The sequence below is a fragment of the Molothrus ater genome, chromosome 4, assembly GCF_012460135.2.
Source record: "Molothrus ater isolate BHLD 08-10-18 breed brown headed cowbird chromosome 4, BPBGC_Mater_1.1, whole genome shotgun sequence".
Classification (NCBI taxonomy): domain Eukaryota; kingdom Metazoa; phylum Chordata; class Aves; order Passeriformes; family Icteridae; genus Molothrus; species Molothrus ater.
The window spans coordinates 11,324,440-11,344,634 of NC_050481.2; the positions used below are offsets into that span (position 1 = coordinate 11,324,440).

The following is a 20,195-nucleotide window of genomic DNA, read 5'->3' on the forward strand; positions in this document are numbered from 1 at the left end:
CCTGTGGCAGGACCCCTGTCCCTTCTGCTGCTGCCTGACCATCCACCCAAATCCTCTGAGATGTGGCTCTCCCTCTCCCACCTTGTTCCCATTTCTCTGCTCTTCACTTGTGTCCATCTGACGTGAGGAATCAGCACTGTGTTTTCTCTCTAGGCCCTGCCAAGCTGTTCCCTGCCTTTGCAGCTGCTTCCAGCCAGCTACTGGTCAGCCAGCCCCTGTGCAGGGATGCACAGGAAGGAGCTGCCTGCATCCCCCCTCCCTGAGCTTAGCCTTATGCTAGGGGGATGGGAACAAACAGACTTGGGAAAACGGAAACAATGAGAGTGCAAAATCTCGCTTTGGTTTTTCCAGCTCTGCCTGTTCATATCCCCCAGGACTTTTCCCTGGTATCGGATGGCAGCTCTGGCATGGGAGTCCCTGATCCCGTTTTGCAATTCTCCAGCGTCAGCCAGCAGCTTGGGCCTTCCTGTAAGTGCCCCAGTGGTCACAGGGAAGGAATGTTCCCCCGGCCGGCCGCAGGGGGAAAGGTCACCGCGGGCAAAGGGGACGCCAGGCGAGCAGCAGCCTGCTCCCGCCCCTTGCTGATGAGGGCAATGCTCATCAGCACAGAGACAAAAACAGGCTGGCTTTTGGGGGAAATTAGAAAAATAAAAATGGTTCAAGAGGTTAAATATTTTGGGCAAGGCCCCACTTCCTTTTGCAGGGCAGATCTGGGAGCAGATGCAATGCCCAGGCAAAGTCCAGGATGTGTGAATGTTTCATGGCTCTCTTAGCTGCAGGATGTTTGCTGCTGAATCCGCTCCCAAAAACATCTGTGTGTCTCTCAAAGTGGTGCCTGGGACAGAGGTTTTGGCCAGTTGCTGCTGCTCAGAGCAGCTCTTGGGCTGAGCAGCAGTGTTGTGGCTCCCTTCCCTTCCTCCCCCGTGCCTGCCAACAGACCTCTCCGCTGGATGCAGCTCTCGGAAGGAAAGCTGTGAAAGCTGTGACTCTCGGTGGCCACAGCGGGATTAACATGCAACATTAAGGGTTTAACTCATCCCTGCCAGCCAGGGGTTTCAAATAACTGCCATGCCTCTTCCTTCCACCCTGGAGCTTGTAGCTTTTTTAATCCTGTCCTTTACACCCTGTTTGCCAGGCTGCTTTTGCTAAGCTGGAGCTTGCTCCTGGCACTTTGTTTTTGAAGCCTGGTGTGTTGGCTGAAGCTCCTGGGGATGCTGGTCACATTTGTCAGGGTGGGAGCAGAGCAAAGAAAGGAGGAGGAATTTCTAGGTTGGGCTTACAAACTGGAGTTTTTCAAAATTCCCAGCGTGTTAAAAAAAATACACAGCTAATCTGGCCCTTGGTCTCTAGGTTACGTTTGCCTCAGCCGAGGCTGAGCTCATGGAAAATTGCATCCCAGCTCCTGTGCTCCGTGCCAAGATTAGTAGGTTTAAAACTAACCGATAACATCTTTGTAAACTTGGAGTCATTTCTTTAAAGCCTGCTGATCCTTCCAGCCTGGATTATGGAGCTTTCCTAGAGATCCAAGAGAGCCAAACAGGACAATGGCATCTACCCTGAAAAATCACCCAGGAGCCTTACAGTGCTTTCAGCTGCTCCCGAGGGAGGAAAGAGGCTGATGTTTGCCAAGGCCCTGAGGGGTGTGCTGGGATCCTTCTCCCTGTTCCCAGCCGGATACACAACACACAGCGACGCTCTGCGCGTAACTTATAATAATCACCGGTTTTATTTTTAAAAAATTACAATAGAAAAGTACCTTTAAACATATTTCCAAAAGCAGAGTAGACAATATGGAAGCTTCTCTCCTCTCCGCGAGACAAAGTACAGGAAATAGTTTGCTAAAAGAGTTAATCCGTCGCTTGGGAACGCTGGTATCGTTCCTTTTGGAGCCGTTCTGAGGTTTGTCTTGGATTTGATTTCTTCTCACATCACTTTTATCAGGCCCATTTTTTACAGAAGACCCCAATGGGACAGTTTCTGATGGTGAAAACCCCCATTTTTTCCTCCCCCTGTCCCACCCCGACGGCCAGAATCTCAGCCATCTTATTGTAGCCCACCCACAGGACAAGAGGAAGGAGAAAGGAAAAGGTGATGATGTTTAACGAGGCCACGAACAGCTGGGAAAAACTGGCTACAGTGAGGCCTGGGCAGCAGCTGAGCTCAGTGTTCCCTGCAGCTGGAATGGAGATGGGGGAAACGCAATGGAAGGAGAAGTTCTGCACCTCCCTTCGCAAGAAACGGAAACTGATAGAGCTTTTGGGTCAGTTTGCTCTCTTCTTTTTCCAAATTCCTCTTAGAGCAAGGAGAAGGAGAACTAGTATGTCAAGCAGTCTCTCTGCTGGTACTCTATCTCTGTAAAGGATGTTGGCAGCCTCCCTTCTCATCTTTGCACATGGAAACATGGGAATGCCACGCAGGGAGCAGCTGGACCAGCGTAACATTGGCACTCAAACCACAGGCCAGGCCAGGCCAGTGCTTCCAGATAACGGGAGCCCCTCAGGACTCATGTCCAACCTGGAGGGAGCTGGCAAACCAAAGATTTGTTGGTATGTTTTTTCATACAGCAGATTATGTTGCCTGTAACAGCTTGGAGCAGTCATGGTAGCAGGAGGAGGAGGAGGAGGCAAATTGTCACCTTGCTACATGTGTGGGCTGCCTGCCCATCCCTGATCCGAGTTGTTGTACCCCACGGAAGCTTTGCACAGCAGCTATGAACACAGCCCCAAGGTAAAAAAAACACGGGAAGGAAGTTCCTGGTTGTCCTGCCTGCTGGTCATTTGGTGCAACTGGGAAGAGAACAGTAATACTTTAGTGTCTGCAGTCGCCTTGCCAACACAGCCAGAGCACAGTTCCTGTGCCAGGGGAGCACAGTTCCTGCAAACCCGCATTGTGTGTGTCGACATCCTCACGCTTTTGAACATCGTGCCTTCCACATGCAGCTGCCAGGGCCAGGGGATAATAAGACTCTGCTTTACACACCTCAAAAGTCAAGCGCAAAGCCTGTGGTCCGACCTGGTATAAGATTGTCCTCTTGAGGAGCTTTGGTACAAAAATATTTGTTCTTGTTTTGCTTTTTTTCCTTTTACTTTCTTTTTTCTTTTTTTTTTTCTTTTTTTGTAGTCTGCTTTCCTATGGTTCCATTTGAAAAGGCTTTTCAAACACTACAACAATGCCTGTCAAACCATGCTTTCGGGAGTAACACACTCTTCCTTACAAATATACAGTGTAAAAGAGGAAAATATTATTACTAGGTATGTTTTTCTTTTTTCTTCTAGGAGAGCAGATGTGTGATAGAGGCTGTGGGAAAGTCTTGGAGGAATCCAAACTTGTGTGTGAGGTTTTTTTCAAGCCTGAAACAACAAAGAGAGGTGTTAAAAAAAAGAGCAGCTGTGATGGAGGAAAAAGGGCTGTGGTTAATCTCTCTTCCTTCGTGGAAGGAAGGAAGCAAGGTAGGGGGGAGAGGGAGGCTTGTTTTGGAAATTTTGTGTCAGGACCCTGCTCTAAAGACAGTTGTTTAGCAGGGAAAGGGCAAGGTGGGACCTGCCTGCAGGGAGAGACCATAGCATCCCTGGCACAAAGAACCCCACTGATCCCACTTTGTTCCTCCTGCTGGCTGCAGTCCCTGGGGCTGGAAGTGGGAAGCCGGGAGTTAAGTGTGAGTTCTGCAGTTAAGAGGAATTCAGGTCTCTGTTGATCCAAGGCAGGAAGCAAGGAGGGAGATGAGATTAGCAGGGTAATGAGAGGCATTCCTTGGCTGTAGAAACTCTCACCCCAGATAACAGCCATGCAGGGGAATGGCAGAGCCATGACTCTGCAGGGCAGTAGCTGGAGCAGCCCCAGGGCCCTGCCAACCTCAGGGCCTGTTCCTCAGGGACATTGTGTTGACTTCCTCACTCCTCTGCCCCCTTCCCGAAGCAGCCTAGCCCGCAGGGTGGCATCCTTACCAGCACACTGAGGTCCTGTGGAGAGCACACCAACCCAGTAGCCACCTTGGAAGACTCCATTAATACCCACAAGACTGACTGTAGGCCACCATCACACACCTGAGACCTGTGGGAGGACACGGCAGAGAGTGAGGGATGCTGGAACTGGGGACTGAGGGTCAGTGTGCTGTGGGCAGGGGTGATTTCACAGGGACCACAGCTGGCACTTCCCAAGGGGATAGCTTGCAGTTTATTGGGGCAAAGGTAGCACTTGGTGGTCTCAGGTGTCTTTTCCAACCTAACTTGGAATTAGCGTGGGATTAGCCCTGCCATGATGGGCTCCAGGCAGCAAATCCAGACAGATGCAGGCAGGAGAGCCAGGCCCTCAGCCAAACCTTCTGTGCCCTTCCCAGCTGGAGCAGCCTGGAAGGGAAACAGGAGGTCCCTGACCCTCCATCACCACCCACTGTGGCTCTTGGGCTGGTGGACCTGTTTCAAGGGATTTGCTCATCTCCCCTTCCCAAAAGTGTCTCTGCTCACATTTTATCTGGAAACATTGGCATGTTGCATATTTTGGAAGAACCATTGGTTCCCAAAGCCTCGCTACTCCCTATTTTTATCTGCTGGGCCTAAAATAGCCAGTGAATTCTTTATGGATCCAAGTCTGAGGCCGGCTGCAGCCAGGGCTGGGCCTTGTGGGCCTTGTGCCCTCCCAGCTGAGTGACCTCCAGGGCTGCAGATGCCAGGCAGATGGGCAGAGCAGTCACATGTGAGCATGGGCAGCTGATGCCAGAGCTTTGGATCCACTGGCATTTCTCCACAGGCGGGTGTGGAAGCTGGAGGCTTCCCAGCAGGGATTGTTCCTGGCTAGGGTGGTCCAGGCAGGCTGGGATTGCAGGGCAAGCAGTGCTCAGTGTCCACCAAGGCTCTTTTCCCTCTTCTATGTGAGTCCCCTTTGTTTATTTATCCACAAAGGCCGAAGTTATTTGCAGAGCGTATCTTGCAAGGCTTTTTCCATCCGAAGAGGTCCCAGATGGAATGGGATCATCCCTCCCTCCTGCCAGGCAGCTGGGTGCTTGGTAAGGCTGTGCTTCTTGTTTTGGCACCCCCACCACCCCGGGCTACCTGGATAGCTTTCCTTAAGGTTTAATGAGGTGATGGTGTCAGGGCTGCCTTTTCCATCACAACACCCGCCTCTGGCATGGTGCCTTTCCCTCCTGCCCCAGGACATGTGGGAAAATGAATGGTGGCACAGACATCCCTTTCTGGGGACAAGGAGGGCAACTGGACTTGGGGTGTCTGCTGAAAAGTGGCCACCCACCCTGAGCTGCTGGAGAGCCTGGGGAGTCACATTGGGAAGCTCAGGGCAGAGGTGGTCCCCAGGTGGCCCAGGAGGATGGGACAGCGGCACTCACCCGGCATTCAGCAGAACTGACGGGACTTCCAGCCCTGAGAACCAGCCTCGGAGGGAGGGAGCCAGCGCATCTGCCAAGGCAAGGGGGACACAAGGTGAGAGGGAGGGGCTGGCTGCCCACCCTGGCAACATCAGGCTGTGGCTGGGCTCCCTTTTCCTGGCTTTTCCCGGCTTTTCCCAGCTTTTCCCAGGCACAGGGCAGAGGGAGGTTGGAACAGCAGTACAGCCATCCCAGCTCCAATTCCAACAGTAACACTGAGGCTGAGCACAGCCCCTGGCATGGCTGCTTCCAGCAGGATGGAGCTGGGACAGCAGCACCATGGTCCTACTGAGCAGGAGTGAGCTCATTCTTCTCAGCTCCTGCAAAGCCCACTTGAAACAGGGTGGAAAACATCAGATGCCAAAATTTGGTATGCAGGCACTCAGTACTCTGCCAGAAAACTCCAAGCCAGCTCCACCGTCCATCCTACAGTTCCCGGTCCCGCTGCTGTCTGCAGGATCCAGCGAGGCAGCTCCAGTTTGGATGGTGGCACCAGTCTCCAGCCCCCATGCAGTAGAGCCACAACCCCAGCATCTGCACGGGAGGATGGGAAGGTGCCACCAGCACCCTCCCCAGCAGGCTGATATTTCACATCAGGTAATATTGCTTCTGTCAAACATCAGGTCTCAGCCTGGGTTTTCCCAAGGGACCCTCAGAGCTTCTGTATGCCTGTTCCCTTGGCTGTGTGCTTCCCTGAGCAGGGCAGGTGCTGCCTGTTAGCAGTTATTTGACAAGGCAAGTACGTAGCTGCAATAATATTTACCAACGCTCTTCCTATGAACAGCAGGGCCCAGAAAGCTGGAGTTTCATCCAAAGGCTGCACATGGTTTGCACACTGAGCAATTTTCCTTACCCTTCTGCTCAAACAAGCCCCTGGCTGCTCCAGCTCTCAGTGATGGTGGCTCTGGATAACCTGGCTCAATCCTGGTGGGCCAAGGCCAAAAGCCTTTTGGATGCAGTTTATCTGGCAAGTCTGTTTCCATGTGCTTGTTACCTCCTGTTCATCACTGAGCTGGAGCTGGCAGCAAGGAGCAAAAGCCAGGGTGCTGCCCAGCATGGATGCTGAGGAGGTAGCTGCCCTTTCCCCCTTGTGGCAGGGGTCCTTTGCCAGTATCCCCATGATGATGCAAGGCTGGCAGTGCAAAGAAATCCTCTTCCTCCGCCATTTCCACCTCTCCTCTTTCCCTCGCTCCTCTCCCAGGCGGATGGTTAATTTTTAACAGCCCATGCTGCCATCGGGGGCCAGCAGCAGCCGGCAGAAAGCACTTGTGACGAGGCAGCTCCTCGTCAATAAAAGATAGACCCTCCATTTGTGCTTCACTTCCTTCTCCTCCCCGTGAGAGCTGCTTGCCTTCACACCCCATGAGCAGCACATCCATGAAGAGCATCCCAGCCATGCTGCAGGGGCAGCCAGGGGTTCTGGAGCCCCCCTCACACTGGCAGCCGGATGGTTCAGTGCCAGGAGTGATGGGCATGGTCCAGACCCTGGGCATCCCCAGCCCTCCCTCCTCCCTCACCACCTGCCCCACCATAGGTACCAGCGAAAGTAGGAAGGCAGAGAGAGGAGTCTGGGGAAAGACAGGACCCCTGCCAGCGTTCTGCTCCATTTGGGAGCCTTCCCTAACTCTCGGGGAGCGAGGAGTGAGTGCCTGTGAGCCGGGCAGAGTTAGTGGTGCAGTGTGCACCGAGGGGAAGGGGGGCCAGGGCAGGAGAGAGGGTGAGCAGTGGAGGTGGATGGTTGGAATTACCTGGGCGTGCAGCGAAGCGGGGTAGGTGAAAGCAGGAGGAGGTAGAGCAGGTGCTAATTCCGCTGGGTACAGAGGGTACGGCCCCCACACTTCAGGGCTACTGGGGTAAAGTGCAGGCACTGTGAGCTCATCTGCAAGAGAAGAAGAGGGAGAGTTAATGGTGACCAGAGGGCTGTGACCCTCGCTGCATCCTTCCTTCTCCCCTTGATGCAGGAGCAGAGCTGCCCCTGGAAAACTGTGAGATGCTACCAATGAGAGCTGGCTCACAAAGCTAACACAGCATTCTCCCGCTGGGATAACACGAGGTGAGCAATGCTATGGGGCTGGGGGTGTCACTCAGGGAGCTGGGGCTGGGCTCCTTGTCTCCAAGAGGTTTAGTAAAACCAGGGATTCAGCAGAGGAGAGTGTGCAGCTCATGCCTGTGTACAACAGCAGAGTGAGGAGCTGGAGTCTGCATGAGAGAAGCTCTTCCAGAAGTGGCAACAGGCATGGAGTGCTCACAGCAGGGCATTGCCAAGGCCTCTCCTGAGACCTCACCCTGCTGGCTCTCACCTGTGCCAGGTCCTCTCCTTTGGGAAACCCCAGCACGTGCCACTGCGCAGCAAGCAGGCACCAACTCTCCCAGTGGGACCTGGTATTCCCCTTGGCCACCCCCTCACGGTGTCCCCCCTCCTTCCAGTTCCAATATCCCTGGTGCCTGCCAGCCCAAGCCCTGCTGGCAGTGCAGGGGGTACTCACAGGGCTCCCGGGTGATGAACTGAGGTACAGCAGTGGGGAGAGGGGTGCTGGGATTTGGGGTGCCCACCAGCTTGTTCTTCGCCATCTTGGTGTTGGCCTTGGCAAACTCCAACCGCAGCGTCTGGGGGACCTCGGGGTCGAAGCGGATGCCCTGCGGAAGGAAGGGAGGGAAGGAGGGAAGGAGGCGCAGTGGGTGGGTGAGCACCGCCGCGTGCTGGCCCCGCAGCAAAAATAACTCCCCATTATTTATGGGTTTTTTTCAACTTGCAGCCCTGAAATGAGCTAATTTGCTGGGCCCCGAGGCGGCTCACATTCCTCCGGCATCTTTAGCATCGGTACCATATTTGGCAGTCAGCACCCCGCAAGGCCGAGCTCTTATCCAGAGGGATTAGTGGAGCCAAAAAAAAAAAGTTTTACGTTGAAAATGAAGAGAAGGAAAAAAACAACCCTGAACCGAAGCACAGGGAGAGCTGGGGAGGAATTGGAGAACCAGCTCCACACAGTTCTGCCTGTGATTATTTTCAGGTAACTTCACAAGTTGCTAAAAGAAAGTGAAATTTGTTTTTTTCTTTTGCAGGCTTAGCTGGGATTTTTCCTGCTGAATAAACAGGGAATACTCTTACTCACTTGCATCTAAGGCTCAAGTCCTGAGTGTTTAAGCCCTCCTGGATGGCCCTGAGAAAGGTGAGAGTGACGCAGCCCCCCAGGAGGGAGGATGCAGCTGAGAAACAAGATTGTCTGGAGGGATTGGGATGCCATGGGGCTGGCTGGCATGGGAGGTGCACATCCTAGGGATGGAGGAATTCAGAGAGTCTCTGGGGACAGGGAAACAAGGGGAAAATGGAGCAATGGTGGAGTGGCTGAGCCAGGCACACTCACGTTCAGCGCGTTCTTGGCTGCCTCCGCCTCAGAGCGGCTGTCGAAGCTGACGAAGCCCACAGGCTGTGGAGGAAGGACAGGAGCCATCAGTCAGGTTCCTGGGGAGCACAGAGGAGAGCCCCTAACCCCAGGGAATGGTGGGATGGTTACACCATGTGGAGCAGCTCCTACCTGCTTGGAGGTGAGTTTGATGAGTGACCCTTCGTACCCCTGCAAGGAAAGGATTAAAAAGGGTTTTTGGTAGAGATCCCCGCAATTAAATACTAATAACTGAATAAACTGACTGAATTAGACTTCAGTGGGTTCCCAGATGGTGGGATGATGGGTTCCCAAGTGGTTTGGGGCCATGGGGCTGGGGCAGAGGCCAACCCCATGCTTTCAGCCCCCCCTTTCCCTCCCCAGTGTGATACCTTAAAGGGTCTGAAGAGCAGGTAAAGCTCCCGGGGCTTGATGTCCAGAGGCAACCCACTGACAAAGAGTGTCCTCACCTGGAAAAGAAGAAAGGAGGTTCCTGGGGACCCTCTCTTGTCCCTAACTTGGGGATACACCATGCTCCCTGTAGCCAGAGGGACAGGGGAGCAGACAAAAGCCTTAAGCCAATGTGCTGGTTTTGCATCACGCTTGAGTGATGCTGAATTTTTGGGAGGGGTGGCCTCATCCTTCATGTGGCCATGGAGGAAGCTGCTAAGGCACCATGGAAAGGTAGCAGGGACCTGTCCTCACCCCAGCAGTCCTCTCCAGGTTAAAAAGCTCACAGAATCCCAGCACCTTCCTACCCCGGTCTGGCAAACAGGATTTCTCCCATCATCCCCAGCAGATCCTGGACAATGCCTATTGTCTCAGTTTATTGCAGCAGCTCATTAAGGACTGGGAGAAGCAAACACCAGCTCTTCCTCCTGGAGGAAAAGCCCTGGTTTAGAGGGGGCTGGATTTAAACAGCTTGTGCCTCGTTTGTAAAAGTCACCTTTTAAGGGATTTTAACCCTTTTTGGGTGGATCTAATGTTTATCGTGGTGCAGCATCCTCAAAGCTGGGATGTTTGGCAGAAATTCTGCCAAATCCCCCCTGACGGGGGATGTGGGGCTCCTCCAGGATGGGCAAACCCTGTGCTGGGATGGTTTTGCTTTACAACCAGCTTGTAACCAGGAGAGCAGTGTGGGGAACTGAACCTGCTGTTCCTCTCCTCATCCCCAAAATCTCATCCTAACACTTTGGGCTGTAGAAGGGGAAAACCTCCATGTATTTTATTTTATTTTTTTGGCCAGGCACTCTGCCTGTCCCATTCCCTGGGAAAGAGACATGGGAAACAGCCAGAAACAGCCAGGCCAGGCCTATTCTTTTGCTGACATTACTTCTTTCTCTTGCAGATAAGCTATCTCCCCCATCTCCCAGCCTGGGAGCAGCAAACATTCCTGCTTTGGGGAACAAAACCTCTGGCTGACCTATATCTATTAAATAACAAAAGGTACTCAGCTGTTTGCACACAGCTCTTGTGTCAACAGCCCCGGTGATACCCACCCTGGGTTGCCAGCATTATCATCATCATCCCTGCGGGTACCAGCATCCAGGCTGGATGAGATCAGCAGAGAATGAGCCAGGGCTACTAGCCTGTCCCCTCTATTGGCACCATCCCCCAGAGTTCCTCAGGGGACCCCTGCCAGCTTTCTGCTTGTCTGCTGGGACCACGGAGTGATGGAGCATCCCACAGTGTTCAGTGCTGCCCCATCCCCCAGTGGAGACATTGCCCCAGTTTCTCCTGGCAGGGGCTAGGGAGGGATTCACCTGGAGAATCTCCCCTTATGTCCATGAAATTCAACCTAAAGAAAACAACCTTTTCCTTTCCTAGGGTGAAAAATACTGGCTTTCACACAGGTCCTCCTGAACACAGCTGCTGTTCAGGGAATCCCAGGGAATTGGCTCTCCAGACACATGCACCCTCCCAGGTGGGTTTAGATCCTGAGCATCCCTGCAGGGTGTCCCCTGTCTCCCCCATCCCTGGAGCCATCCCTGGCTTCCTGCCTCTCCTCTCCCTGGGGAGCTTGAGGAAACACCAGGAACCAGTGGGAGGGAGAGGGGAACCCGCTGCCAGTTTGCATCCCTGATATCCAAACCGTGCATGCCCAAGCCTGCCAGACCATTTGTCCCCAAAGCCACATGGGAGAGAGACAGAGATGAAAGATCCCAAGGAGCCCTCCGAAATTCAGCCCCACAGAGGAAGGGCTTCTCTTCTCTAATGACTTTGTTTTCTTTGCAAGTTCAAATGCGGGTCGGCCAAGTTTGAATCCGTAAAATTATACACTGGCGAGAGGGAGGAGGGCTCTAAAGGATCCCCCAGCTGGATTCCAGCCCCAAAAGGGTTTTTGGGGCCCAGGGCAGGGGACGGGCATGAGCTCCTGGGTGCTCCCCATCTGCGCCCCACAAATGCACCCAGTCCCAGGGATGTTGGAGTAGGTCCTATATGAACAGCATCTTTTGCTGGGTAACGAGCAGGTGGGATGGCAGAGCAAGGGAGCATCCTTGGGGACAATCCCAGCAGGCTGCACAGATACCCTTTTGCCAAGGGAAAGATTCTAGACAGAAATATTACTCCTGCCCTTAAATGGAAGGGGAGCTTTGGCCCACAGGGACGTAGTCCAGGTATTTTTGTGCTGAAATCCCAGGGATTCAGTCCCCATCCTCTAACAGAAACACTCCTAGGGCAAAATCCTTCCCTGAAAAAAAAAAAAAAAGCCTTATCAGAGAAATGGCCAGGCAGCAGGCACATATCCGTTCTTCCACAGGGAAGAACTTCAGAGAGGTGGATCAGGCACGGCATCTGCTCCCAAGGATGTCATGGGACAGGGCCAGACTGACAGCTCTCCAGCAAGGATTAAAGGGCACTGGAGCATGGGATTCCCCCAGCTTAAACCCCACCATATTTTTGGACAGCCTGAGCTGTTTCAGTTCTGCTGTATGAACATCTTTCAGTTTCTGTTTGGTGGAGCATTTCTCCATCTCTCCTTTTTCCTGAAATTTGGGGTGAAACCAAAGATTTTTGAAAAGTCAGCAGTGCCAATGTTTGCTCCAGGAGAAGCTCAAAGGTGACCACCTTGACTTCCTTCCATGGGGATGGCAGCTATGGGACTGCTCCAAGTCCCTTTCCACAGTACTCCTCTGCTCCTGCCGCTGCACCCCACAGCTCCCAAATTTCCCAGGGCTGCTGGATCCTACCTATGTTGCCTCACTCCTGATGTCCCCTCCTGCCTTTTTGTTTTTCCTGCAGGAAGTCTGCTCTTCATCTGTGCTACTCTCCTCTTCCTTGGAAATCATCTCCATCCCATGTCTGGCCTGTCCCCTTTCACTTTTGCATCCCACATCCCAGTCTGTTGTCCCTGAAATCCTGCATCTCATCTTGGGTGAGTTTAAGGGATGCTGGAAAGGATCTGTGGAGGTTAGGGCTGAGGACATGCAAGGAGAGGCAAAGATCTGGGCCAGGAGGTGACTGGGGTCTCCAGAACGTGGATCAAGGATGACCCCAGCATGGAGAGGTCCGTGATGGAGCACCAGCAGCCCTCCTCCTCCTCTTCCTCACATGAAGCCACAAGCCAGGTTTGTCTCCTGCAGGTAAGGAGGCACCAGGGGGGCATTTGCTTGGCTTGGATGCCCATCACAAAGCAGTGCCCAGAGGGGTCCCAGAGGGATCCCAGCACTGTCCTGGTCCCCTGTCCTGCCCTGCCCTGTCCAAACCAGCCCCGGTAAACGTTAACAGGCCGTGGGGAGGCGGGAGGCGTCCGGGTGATTCATCCACGAGGCATTTAATCGCCTCCTTCAGCCCAGCTCCCATCCCTCGTCCTTCCGTCCGTGCGTGCGCCCCTTGCAGCGGGGCTCGCTTTAATGCTCCACCAGCCGATGATCCGCCTGACTGCCCGCCGCCGGGGAGGCACCGGATCCGGCGGCAGCGGGAGGGCGATGCCACGGGGCTGCCATCGAGCCGTGCAGCCGGGCCGGCAGGGCTTCCCCTCCCATTCCCGGCAAAGCGGGGTGCCACCTCCCCCGCGGCTGCGGGGTGCACTCCCGCCCCGCCGGGATTAGTCCTGGCATAAATAGTCTCTTGGCTAATGGAGCGTCTTCCTCGGCTGGGTTTAGATTGCCGGGCTGTGTGTACTCATGCCTTGAGCCCGCAAAACTCCCCGACATAAACAAGGCTGAGGCCGAGGGATGCCGGCTCCTCCGCCCGGGGGATGCGGGAGGAGCGGCACACATCTCCGGCCTCGCCACCCGGAGCCACTTTGCTGGAAAATCGCAGTTCTCTTACGTCCGGTGAAGGACGGGAGCAGAGGAGCAGCCCTTGGGGAAAAGCGAGTCCAGAGCTGCCGGGGCTGGAACGAGGAAGCGGCAGAGGAAAAGGCAGTGAGCAGCCAAGGGAGCAGATGGGGGATTGCAACAGAGCGGAGGAGCGGCGGGATCAGGCGCGGGTCACACTCGTCCCTGTCCCGCCTGGAGCTTGCTCCCAAACCCTCCTTAAAGCGGACCCCGCGCTTAAGGAGGAAAGGAAGCAGGAGAGCACGGGGGGATGCAACACAGGGGCCACGGGGGCAGATTTTGTCCACTCGCTGGGCACATTCCCCCTGGGAAGCATCCCTGGGGTCCTCTCCCCATGGCACGGCTCTCCCGGGATGAGGGATCTGGCATGGGATCGGGACGAGGGCCACGAGCCGGGCTCTCCACAGCCACTCTGCTACCAAATAAGGCCTCCGCCGAGCCTTTCACATGCCGTTCTCGCCTGGCCAAAGTGACGTGACCGCCTTCCCAAATTGTTCCGGCTCCTCCGTGGGGAAGCCCCTGGCCCACAGCTCCCCTGCACGGGGGGGTGGGGGGGCACGAGAGTGACGGGGAAGCCATCCGGGGTGCCAGGGAGGAGCGGGCATGAAGTGGAGGCTTTTCCCACCAGGCAGCACCCTGAGTGACCTCTCCCTCTCATCTTCTGAGGGAACAGGAGGCTGGAAGGCAAGCGCTGGGAGGGGGGAGGTGAGGCACAGTAGCTGGACAACCCTTTCCCTGCGCTTGAGCAAATAAGATAGTACCGGCTCCTCCAGCCTGGGCTGGAACAAGTCCTGCAGGGAAAATACCTGCTTGGCACCGGAGCAGCGCGGCTGGCAGGCAGGAGCGGGCATCGCCCACCTCGTGTGTCCCCAGCACCTCCCAGCCGTCCCCTCCGGGTGCTCCCCATGTCCGGCATCACCGGGTCAGGGGGTCCCAAGGATCAGCAGTGCACCAGCCAGCCCCGGGCCCTCCGGATCCGGCGGGAGCGGAGTGAGGGCTGCCCTGGTTTTGCCCGGTGCACGGTTCCATGCTTTTGGAAAAGGCAACAGGCCTCCATAGGTGTCACCCTCTGCCATGCCCAACAGAGCCACAGCATCATCTCCCACACACCCCGCAAGGCCCCCAGGGGAAAGAACTCCCCGTTTTTTAGGAAACTTTGGGAAGTTTGAAGCCAGAGCCACCTCCGGAATTAAGCAAATGAAGGCAGGCGGCAGCGGGCAGTGGAGCTGAGGTGATTGATCCCAGCGTTGGCCACCAAGCAGGGAGCTCAGCAGGGAGCTGCTGGAGCAGCCCAGCCGGGTGGAGGCTAAGGAGGAGGAGAAGGCGATCTCAGATCGGAATCTTCCCGCTCTCACCCTCACAAAGTCCAAATTCCCATCTCAAGGTCACGGGCAAAACCAGGAACTTTGCGGCTGGAATGAAGAAAACCAGCTCTCACCGTAGCGGGGTGTGGGGTTGTTCTCCCGTGGGGATGGGAGCGTTTCGGACATTTTTGGGATGAGAACCGTGGGAAAGAGATGCGCGGCCGCTGGATGCACGGTACCCACGGGCACCGGCAGCACCAGGCACCGGCAGCGGGACCGGGGGGAGCCTGGTTGATTCCCCACGCCCCGCGGGGCGATCCGTGTCTCGCGTGGTTCCCTCCGGCGAGGCGGAGGGGCGCTTGCGGCGAGTCCCAGGGGGATGCGGGCGGAGAATAGAAGCGTCCCGGGGTGCGGGGATGCGTTCCCGCCCCTCGTCCCTGTCCCCCCCGCAGCAGCTCCGGGTACCGGGAGCCGGCGGGAGCCCCGCGCCGCGGATCCCCCATCCCGCGGGGGTGCGTGGGCACCCGCGGAGCGCAGCTCCCGGGAACCGCGGGTGGGGAGGGGGAAGCCGGACCCCCTCCGCCCCAAATCCCCGGTGTGTGTGTCCCCCCAGTACCTCCTCCTCGGGCAGGCTGGTGTCGGCGGGGCCGCCCTCCCTGTCGGCGGGGACGCTGCTCATGGTGCGACCGGCCAGGCTCCTCGTCCCGCCGGCGGCAGCCGCGTCCGGGCGGGCGGTGCTGGGGGCTGGTCCCTCCGGCGGCGGGGAGGCCGGGGCGGGGCGGCGCGGCCGGGGAGGGACGGGGCGGGGGCGCGGCGGAGCGGCGGGGACGGACCGGGCCGGGCCGGGCCGCGGGGGGATGGAGGAGCGCAGGGATACGGGAGGAGGGCCATGGGAACGCGGGACGCAGGGCCGGGGACATGGGACACAGTGCCGGGAACACAAAGCTGGGGCCACAGGACACGGAGTTGGGAATACAGGACAATACTGGAGACACAGAAGGCAGTCTGGGACATGGGGATACAAAGTTGGGGACACGGGGAGCAAGAATGGGGAGAGGGACACAGTCTCAGGGACATGGGACACGGGCTGGGATATAGGACAGGGCTGGGCAGAGGGGACACAGTCCTGGGAACACTGAACACAAGGTTAAGGATACAGAAGTCCAGGCTGGGGATATGGGGCACAGTCCCAGGGACATGAATGCATCACGGCTGTGGGGCAGAGGAGGGGACAGTGCTGGGGACACCCAATGTAGGGCTGGTAGAAGGACTAGCAGGGGCTCATCACCCCAACCAGCCCCATCTGGGGGCTCAACCCCTCCCTGCCCAGCCCGGGGACTGCATTTAGGCTTCATGCCTAGGCTGGGCTTTTGCTGAGCCTGGCATTCGTTCTAGAGCTCGGTTTTGGGTCGTTCCAGCCCTGCTCAGCCCCAGGGCTCCTGCAGGGCTGCGCTTCCCCCGCAGCAGCGTGACGGAGACCCTGGGGTGGGGACCAGCAGCTGTGTCCAGCCCAGGTGCCGCCTGGTCACAGTGCCCGGGGCCGGAGATGACACCGAGGACATCCCGCCCGGGACACAGGGCTCCTTCTCAACGAGCACTTAAGGTCACTGCATGCCTTTCTGCGCCTCAGCAGCCGACACAGCTCTGGGGCACCTGCCCACCTGTCCTGCCGGCTGCCCAGGGGACATAGCCCGGCCACTCACAGGTTTGCAGCCTGCCCGCAGCAGCGATTCACAGGGCAGAAGCTCTAGAGCCGGGAGGGAGGTGGGAATGAGCTGCACCAGATGGATTTGGGGGAGTGGGAAGTGTCTGGCTACAAGGGCAGCTGACCCCAGAGGGAATCTAGAGCACAGGGATTGATGTAGTCACCCAAATCTGCTGGAGCCTCTGGCTTTTGGAGTAGGTTTTCAGCAAGGAGAGAAATAAAATAAGAATTTAGAGATGTGTTTAACTTCTTTTGTTTTCCCCCTCCATAGGCATCCGCACAAAAAGCTCTGGCTGGACAGCTGGTGGGACAATCCTCATAACCCTTATTTGGACTCAGCTTTGGGGAAGAGCTGCAGCTCCCCTGCAGCGCTGGAACCCAGGTTGGAATCACAAACTGGAAAAAAGGGGAGGTTTGGATTTTTTTGTACCCATGAAAGTGGAGAGATTGGGGAGAAAATCCAATTTGCTCCAGGAGATATTGCACTGCTTCCTTGCGATGAAACCCCCGATCCCAAAACCCCATATCCCACCAAAACTGGGGTTCCTCTGTGGTAGTTGCTCATCCTCTCCCCTCTTGCTCTCTTTCCTGCAGGAATTTCTGCTGCACTGATGTTCATCTGAGCTGGGATACAATGCTGGACTGTGTCACACAGGGATAGAAGGGGAAGTTGTGAACAGCTGGGGACTCTGGTGGGACAGCTGGCAATCACAGTGAGTCCCCAGGCTCCAGTGGAACGAGTGGACAAGGTTGAGCTCCGCCCTGGGTCCTCCGGGAGGGAACCCGAGCAGCAACAGCCTCCGGGGGAAGGGGTGGAGGGTGGCACCGGGTGCATGGAGCCTTTCCCACCCCGGGGCCCGCGTGGATCCGGGATGCGGGGCCGGGACCCTCGTGGAGCGCAGGGTCACACCGCCCTCTGCCGGCTCGACGGGACAGGTGGCACCGGGGCTGTCCCCGCCCCGACAGCGCCCGTGTGACCCAGGCACCGCACCCCGCACAGTCCAAGGGCTGCGGTTCCCTCGGACACAGGAACAGGAGGCATTTTATTCCCGAAACAGAGCACGAACAATAGAGTTAATGTGTGAGAGACAACAGACTCAATGCAGGTTTGAGATTCCCGGTGGAAGATAAATAAATGACACAAAGAAGGAAGAAATGGTTTGATGGAATGAGGGATGTAGAGACCGGACTCTTCCCGGAGTGTGTAGTGATTCCCAGGCACTGGAACGTGAGGTGGGTGCTCAGCTCTTCACAGGGGTGGATGCGGCCTTCATGGTCTTCTTCAGGTGGTGGTAGTTGGGCAGGATCTTCATCAGGAAATCCAGCTGCAGCGTCTGGGGCTGGAAAGGGAGGGCAGGGGAGGTGAGGGCACAGCCGAGGGGGACCGGAGGTGGCAGCCATGCCCCCCACACCCACACACACACCTGAGGCCGCTCAGTCTGCACACGGCGCAGGCAGTCGGCCCCGTAGATGACGGTGTTCTCCGGGATCACCTCATAGGTGTTCACGTTGCAGCAGGCCCCGATGATGCAGCCGCTCGTCAGGATCACGTTCCTGCCTACAAACGCTGCCAGGGAGAGCAGAGGGAGGAGTCCCTGTGAGAGCTGTCCCCACAGCATTTACAGCAGGGCCAAAGGAACTGAGCCCAGAGTTACCTTTGGATTCTATGACGTTGTTGTCTCCCACCTTCATCGCTTGGGAATCTACGGGTCTGTGTTAAGTAGAATTGTAAAAGGCTTTGCTTTTTTTCAACAAGTGAAAAACCCTGATGCCATTTTCAAAGCATCACCCAGCCCTGGGCTATCTGAACCCTGACAGAGCCCCAGAGATGTCTCCCCCCCGTGGAGAGATCCAGAAGCACAATGTGCCAGATGGTTTGTCACTGCACAGCCAGGATACAGCACCCAACCTCAAAAACATTGTTGGTGCCAATGACCATGGGCTTGGGCTCCACATCTTCGCACTCTGGGGTTATATTTTCTGGGTACCTGCGGGAAGGAAGAACAGATTTCCACGTCTGAGATAAACAATGATAGTGCTCTGTGTAGCAGGTCAACTTCAGGACAGACTGAAGCCACAGATACCACACCCAACTGAGCTGGACTATCAGAATTTTGAGACTGCTTTGGATTAGGATTCTTCTACTCTGTCGGCTTGAGAAGGATTCAGAAGGGGACTTAGAAACAATCCAGTATTTGAAGGGGGCCTTCAAGGAAGCTGGAGAGGGACTCTGTCAGGAACTGGAGTGACAGAACAAGGAGTAATGGGCACGGACTTAAAGAGGAGAAAACTAGGTTATGTAAAGGTAAGAAAATCTTTACTGTGATGGGAGTAAGACACTGGAATAGGCTCCCCAAGGCAATAGTGGCTGCCCCAGCCCTGGAAGTGTCCAAGGCCAGGCTGGACAGGCCTTGTGACTCTGTGGCTTCCCCCCAAGCCATAGTGCCACAGGTGTACACAAAAGCACGAAGTGATTTTTTTTTTTAACAAACTCTACCTCCCCAGGTTTTTTAAGGCCCCCCAGGGTGTCGCACGGACCCGTTGATGATGACTGCTTGCTCCTCGATCAGGTTCCCCTCTCCGATGACGATAGGCCCCGCCTCGGCGATGATGCGGGCCTTGGGGTGGATCACGGTCCGGGGACCTGCGGGGACAGCCCGGCGTCACCCCGCGCCCGCCCCGGCGGAACGGACGGGGCCGGGGCCGGGGCCGGGGCCGAGCCGGGGGACAGGGCCCTTACCGATGGTCACGTCCCCGCGGATCTCGCTCTCCACGCACACCACGGCGCCCGGCGCGATCTTCACGCTGCGGGGAGCAATGGGGCGGTCACCGGGGGGTCCGCCCACGAACCGGGAGGGGACGCTGCATCCCGGCGTGGCCGTGGCAGGGGGATCGGGGAGGAACCGGGAGGGATCGCGGCGGGAACAAGACTCACTCACCTCTTCTGCGCCTTCTCCGCCATGGCCGCGGCCAGCGGCGCCTGCGCGGGGCGGAGCTGCGCGGGCCGGCCCGGCCCCGGCCGCTCCCCCGGTACCCCGGGAACGGCGGGATCCCCGGGACCGCCCCAGGTGAGGAAAGGGGCTCGGAAAGGGGCTCGGCTGAGGCGGACACCTGGACAGAGAGAGCGAGTCCCGTGTTTGGGGGCTCAGAGAGCGTCCTGCGTGTTCATGCTTGAGAAACAGACACCGAGTCCCCTGTTTGGGGGCACCACGCTCTTTTGGCCCGCTTTAGGATACTGAAATAAATAAATAAATGAGGCTTTTCCTTTTTTTTCGCCCCCTCAGAAGTGGAGACAAAGTTGTATATTTTTTGGGGGGGTTCCAAGTCCCGCGTTGTTGGCACTTAAGTGGAGCCAGCCCCACGCGGGCAGTCTCAGGGCAGTGAAACAAATAAATCAGCAAACTGCAACCCCTGCAACCCCTATTCATCGTATGCCTCTGCCTTGTTCCTTTCCTGCTCCACCGCCCCAAAAATAATAAATAGTAAACAGTAAATGAAGCCCTTCACTGAGAGCCTCCCTCCTCTGGGGGTGCTGGCAGCTGCACAGGACGTGTGGTTCTCTTCTGTCCAGGTTATCCATGCTATGAAAGTCACACTCTCAGGTCCAGGAGGGAGCAGGAGCTCGACTGTGCCACCCACCCACGCAGCAGCAGCGATGGCGCGGCCGTGCGCAGGAGGACCAAGCTCCCCACCATCACCAGGACAGAAGTAGAAACTCACAGGTTCTCTATCAATGGCCACTTCTACAACCACGAGGTAGGAAATTTTAGGCTTGGCTTTATCACCTGAGGGGCAGGGAGCCCTGCCCAGTGAGGTGTGCCTCAGGTTCAGGCCGTGGTGTTGCTGTTCTTGTTCCCAGACATCAGTTTTCACTCTGGCTTTTGGGTCAGAAACCAAAATAAGAATCAACAGCCAGACGAGGACCAGACAAGTGATAGAGCAGTTGCTTCGGAAGTTTAAGGTAAGTCTGCTGGCAGGAGGAAGCGTGGCCGTGTTCTGGAAGCGTTCATTCCCATGTGCACTCCCTCCAGCACTGCGGGAAAGATGTGGAATAGCTGGGTGAGGACAGTGCGTGGAGCGGAGTGTAAAAAAACCCAGATGGACAATTTTAATCCTGGCGGTGCTGCCCTCCCACAGACAGCC

At 56.4% G+C, this 20,195-nt stretch overlaps 2 protein-coding genes across 2 annotated transcripts; both read right to left on the reverse strand.

Moving 5' to 3' along the window:
* Positions 1 to 1,703: 1,703 nt before the first annotated feature.
* RBPMS (RNA binding protein, mRNA processing factor) lies at positions 1,704 to 15,033 on the reverse strand. The gene is made up of 9 exons (XM_036383120.2): positions 14,964 to 15,033; positions 9,153 to 9,230; positions 8,914 to 8,952; positions 8,743 to 8,805; positions 7,864 to 8,014; positions 7,126 to 7,256; positions 5,339 to 5,408; positions 3,945 to 4,050; positions 1,704 to 3,350 (listed from the first exon to the last, which is right to left on the reverse strand). The coding sequence occupies exons 1-7, from the start codon at positions 15,024 to 15,026 to the stop codon at positions 5,346 to 5,348; spliced, it is 588 nt and encodes a 195-aa protein (XP_036239013.1). The 5' UTR covers positions 15,027 to 15,033; the 3' UTR covers positions 1,704 to 3,350; positions 3,945 to 4,050; positions 5,339 to 5,345.
* Positions 15,034 to 17,076: 2,043 nt separating this feature from the next.
* DCTN6 (dynactin subunit 6) lies at positions 17,077 to 19,056 on the reverse strand. The gene is made up of 7 exons (XM_036383002.2): positions 18,992 to 19,056; positions 18,793 to 18,857; positions 18,591 to 18,696; positions 17,952 to 18,040; positions 17,708 to 17,755; positions 17,477 to 17,619; positions 17,077 to 17,392 (listed from the first exon to the last, which is right to left on the reverse strand). The coding sequence occupies exons 1-7, from the start codon at positions 19,012 to 19,014 to the stop codon at positions 17,294 to 17,296; spliced, it is 573 nt and encodes a 190-aa protein (XP_036238895.1). The 5' UTR covers positions 19,015 to 19,056; the 3' UTR covers positions 17,077 to 17,293.
* Between the last annotated feature and the right edge of the window lie 1,139 nt (positions 19,057 to 20,195).

Bases quoted from the DNA above. Each gene is read 5' to 3' on its own strand.
- RBPMS (XM_036383120.2), bottom strand. From the start codon at position 15,026: ATGAGCAGCGTCCCCGCCGACAGGGAGGGCGGCCCCGCCGACACCAGC. The intron at 7,257-7,863 runs GTGAGTACCCCC...CTTCTCTTGCAG, and splicing joins GTTCATCACCCGGGAGCCCT to ATGAGCTCACAGTGCCTGCA. The intron at 5,409-7,125 runs GTAATTCCAACC...TTGCCTTGGCAG, and splicing joins CCGCTTCGCTGCACGCCCAG to ATGCGCTGGCTCCCTCCCTC.
- DCTN6 (XM_036383002.2), bottom strand. From the start codon at position 19,014: ATGGCGGAGAAGGCGCAGAAGAG. The intron at 18,041-18,590 runs GTCCGTGCGACA...TCCTTCCCGCAG, and splicing joins CAAGCAGTCATCATCAACGG to GTACCCAGAAAATATAACCC. The intron at 17,756-17,951 runs GTATCCTGGCTG...ACAGACCCGTAG, and splicing joins TGTTTTTGAGGTTGGGTGCT to ATTCCCAAGCGATGAAGGTG.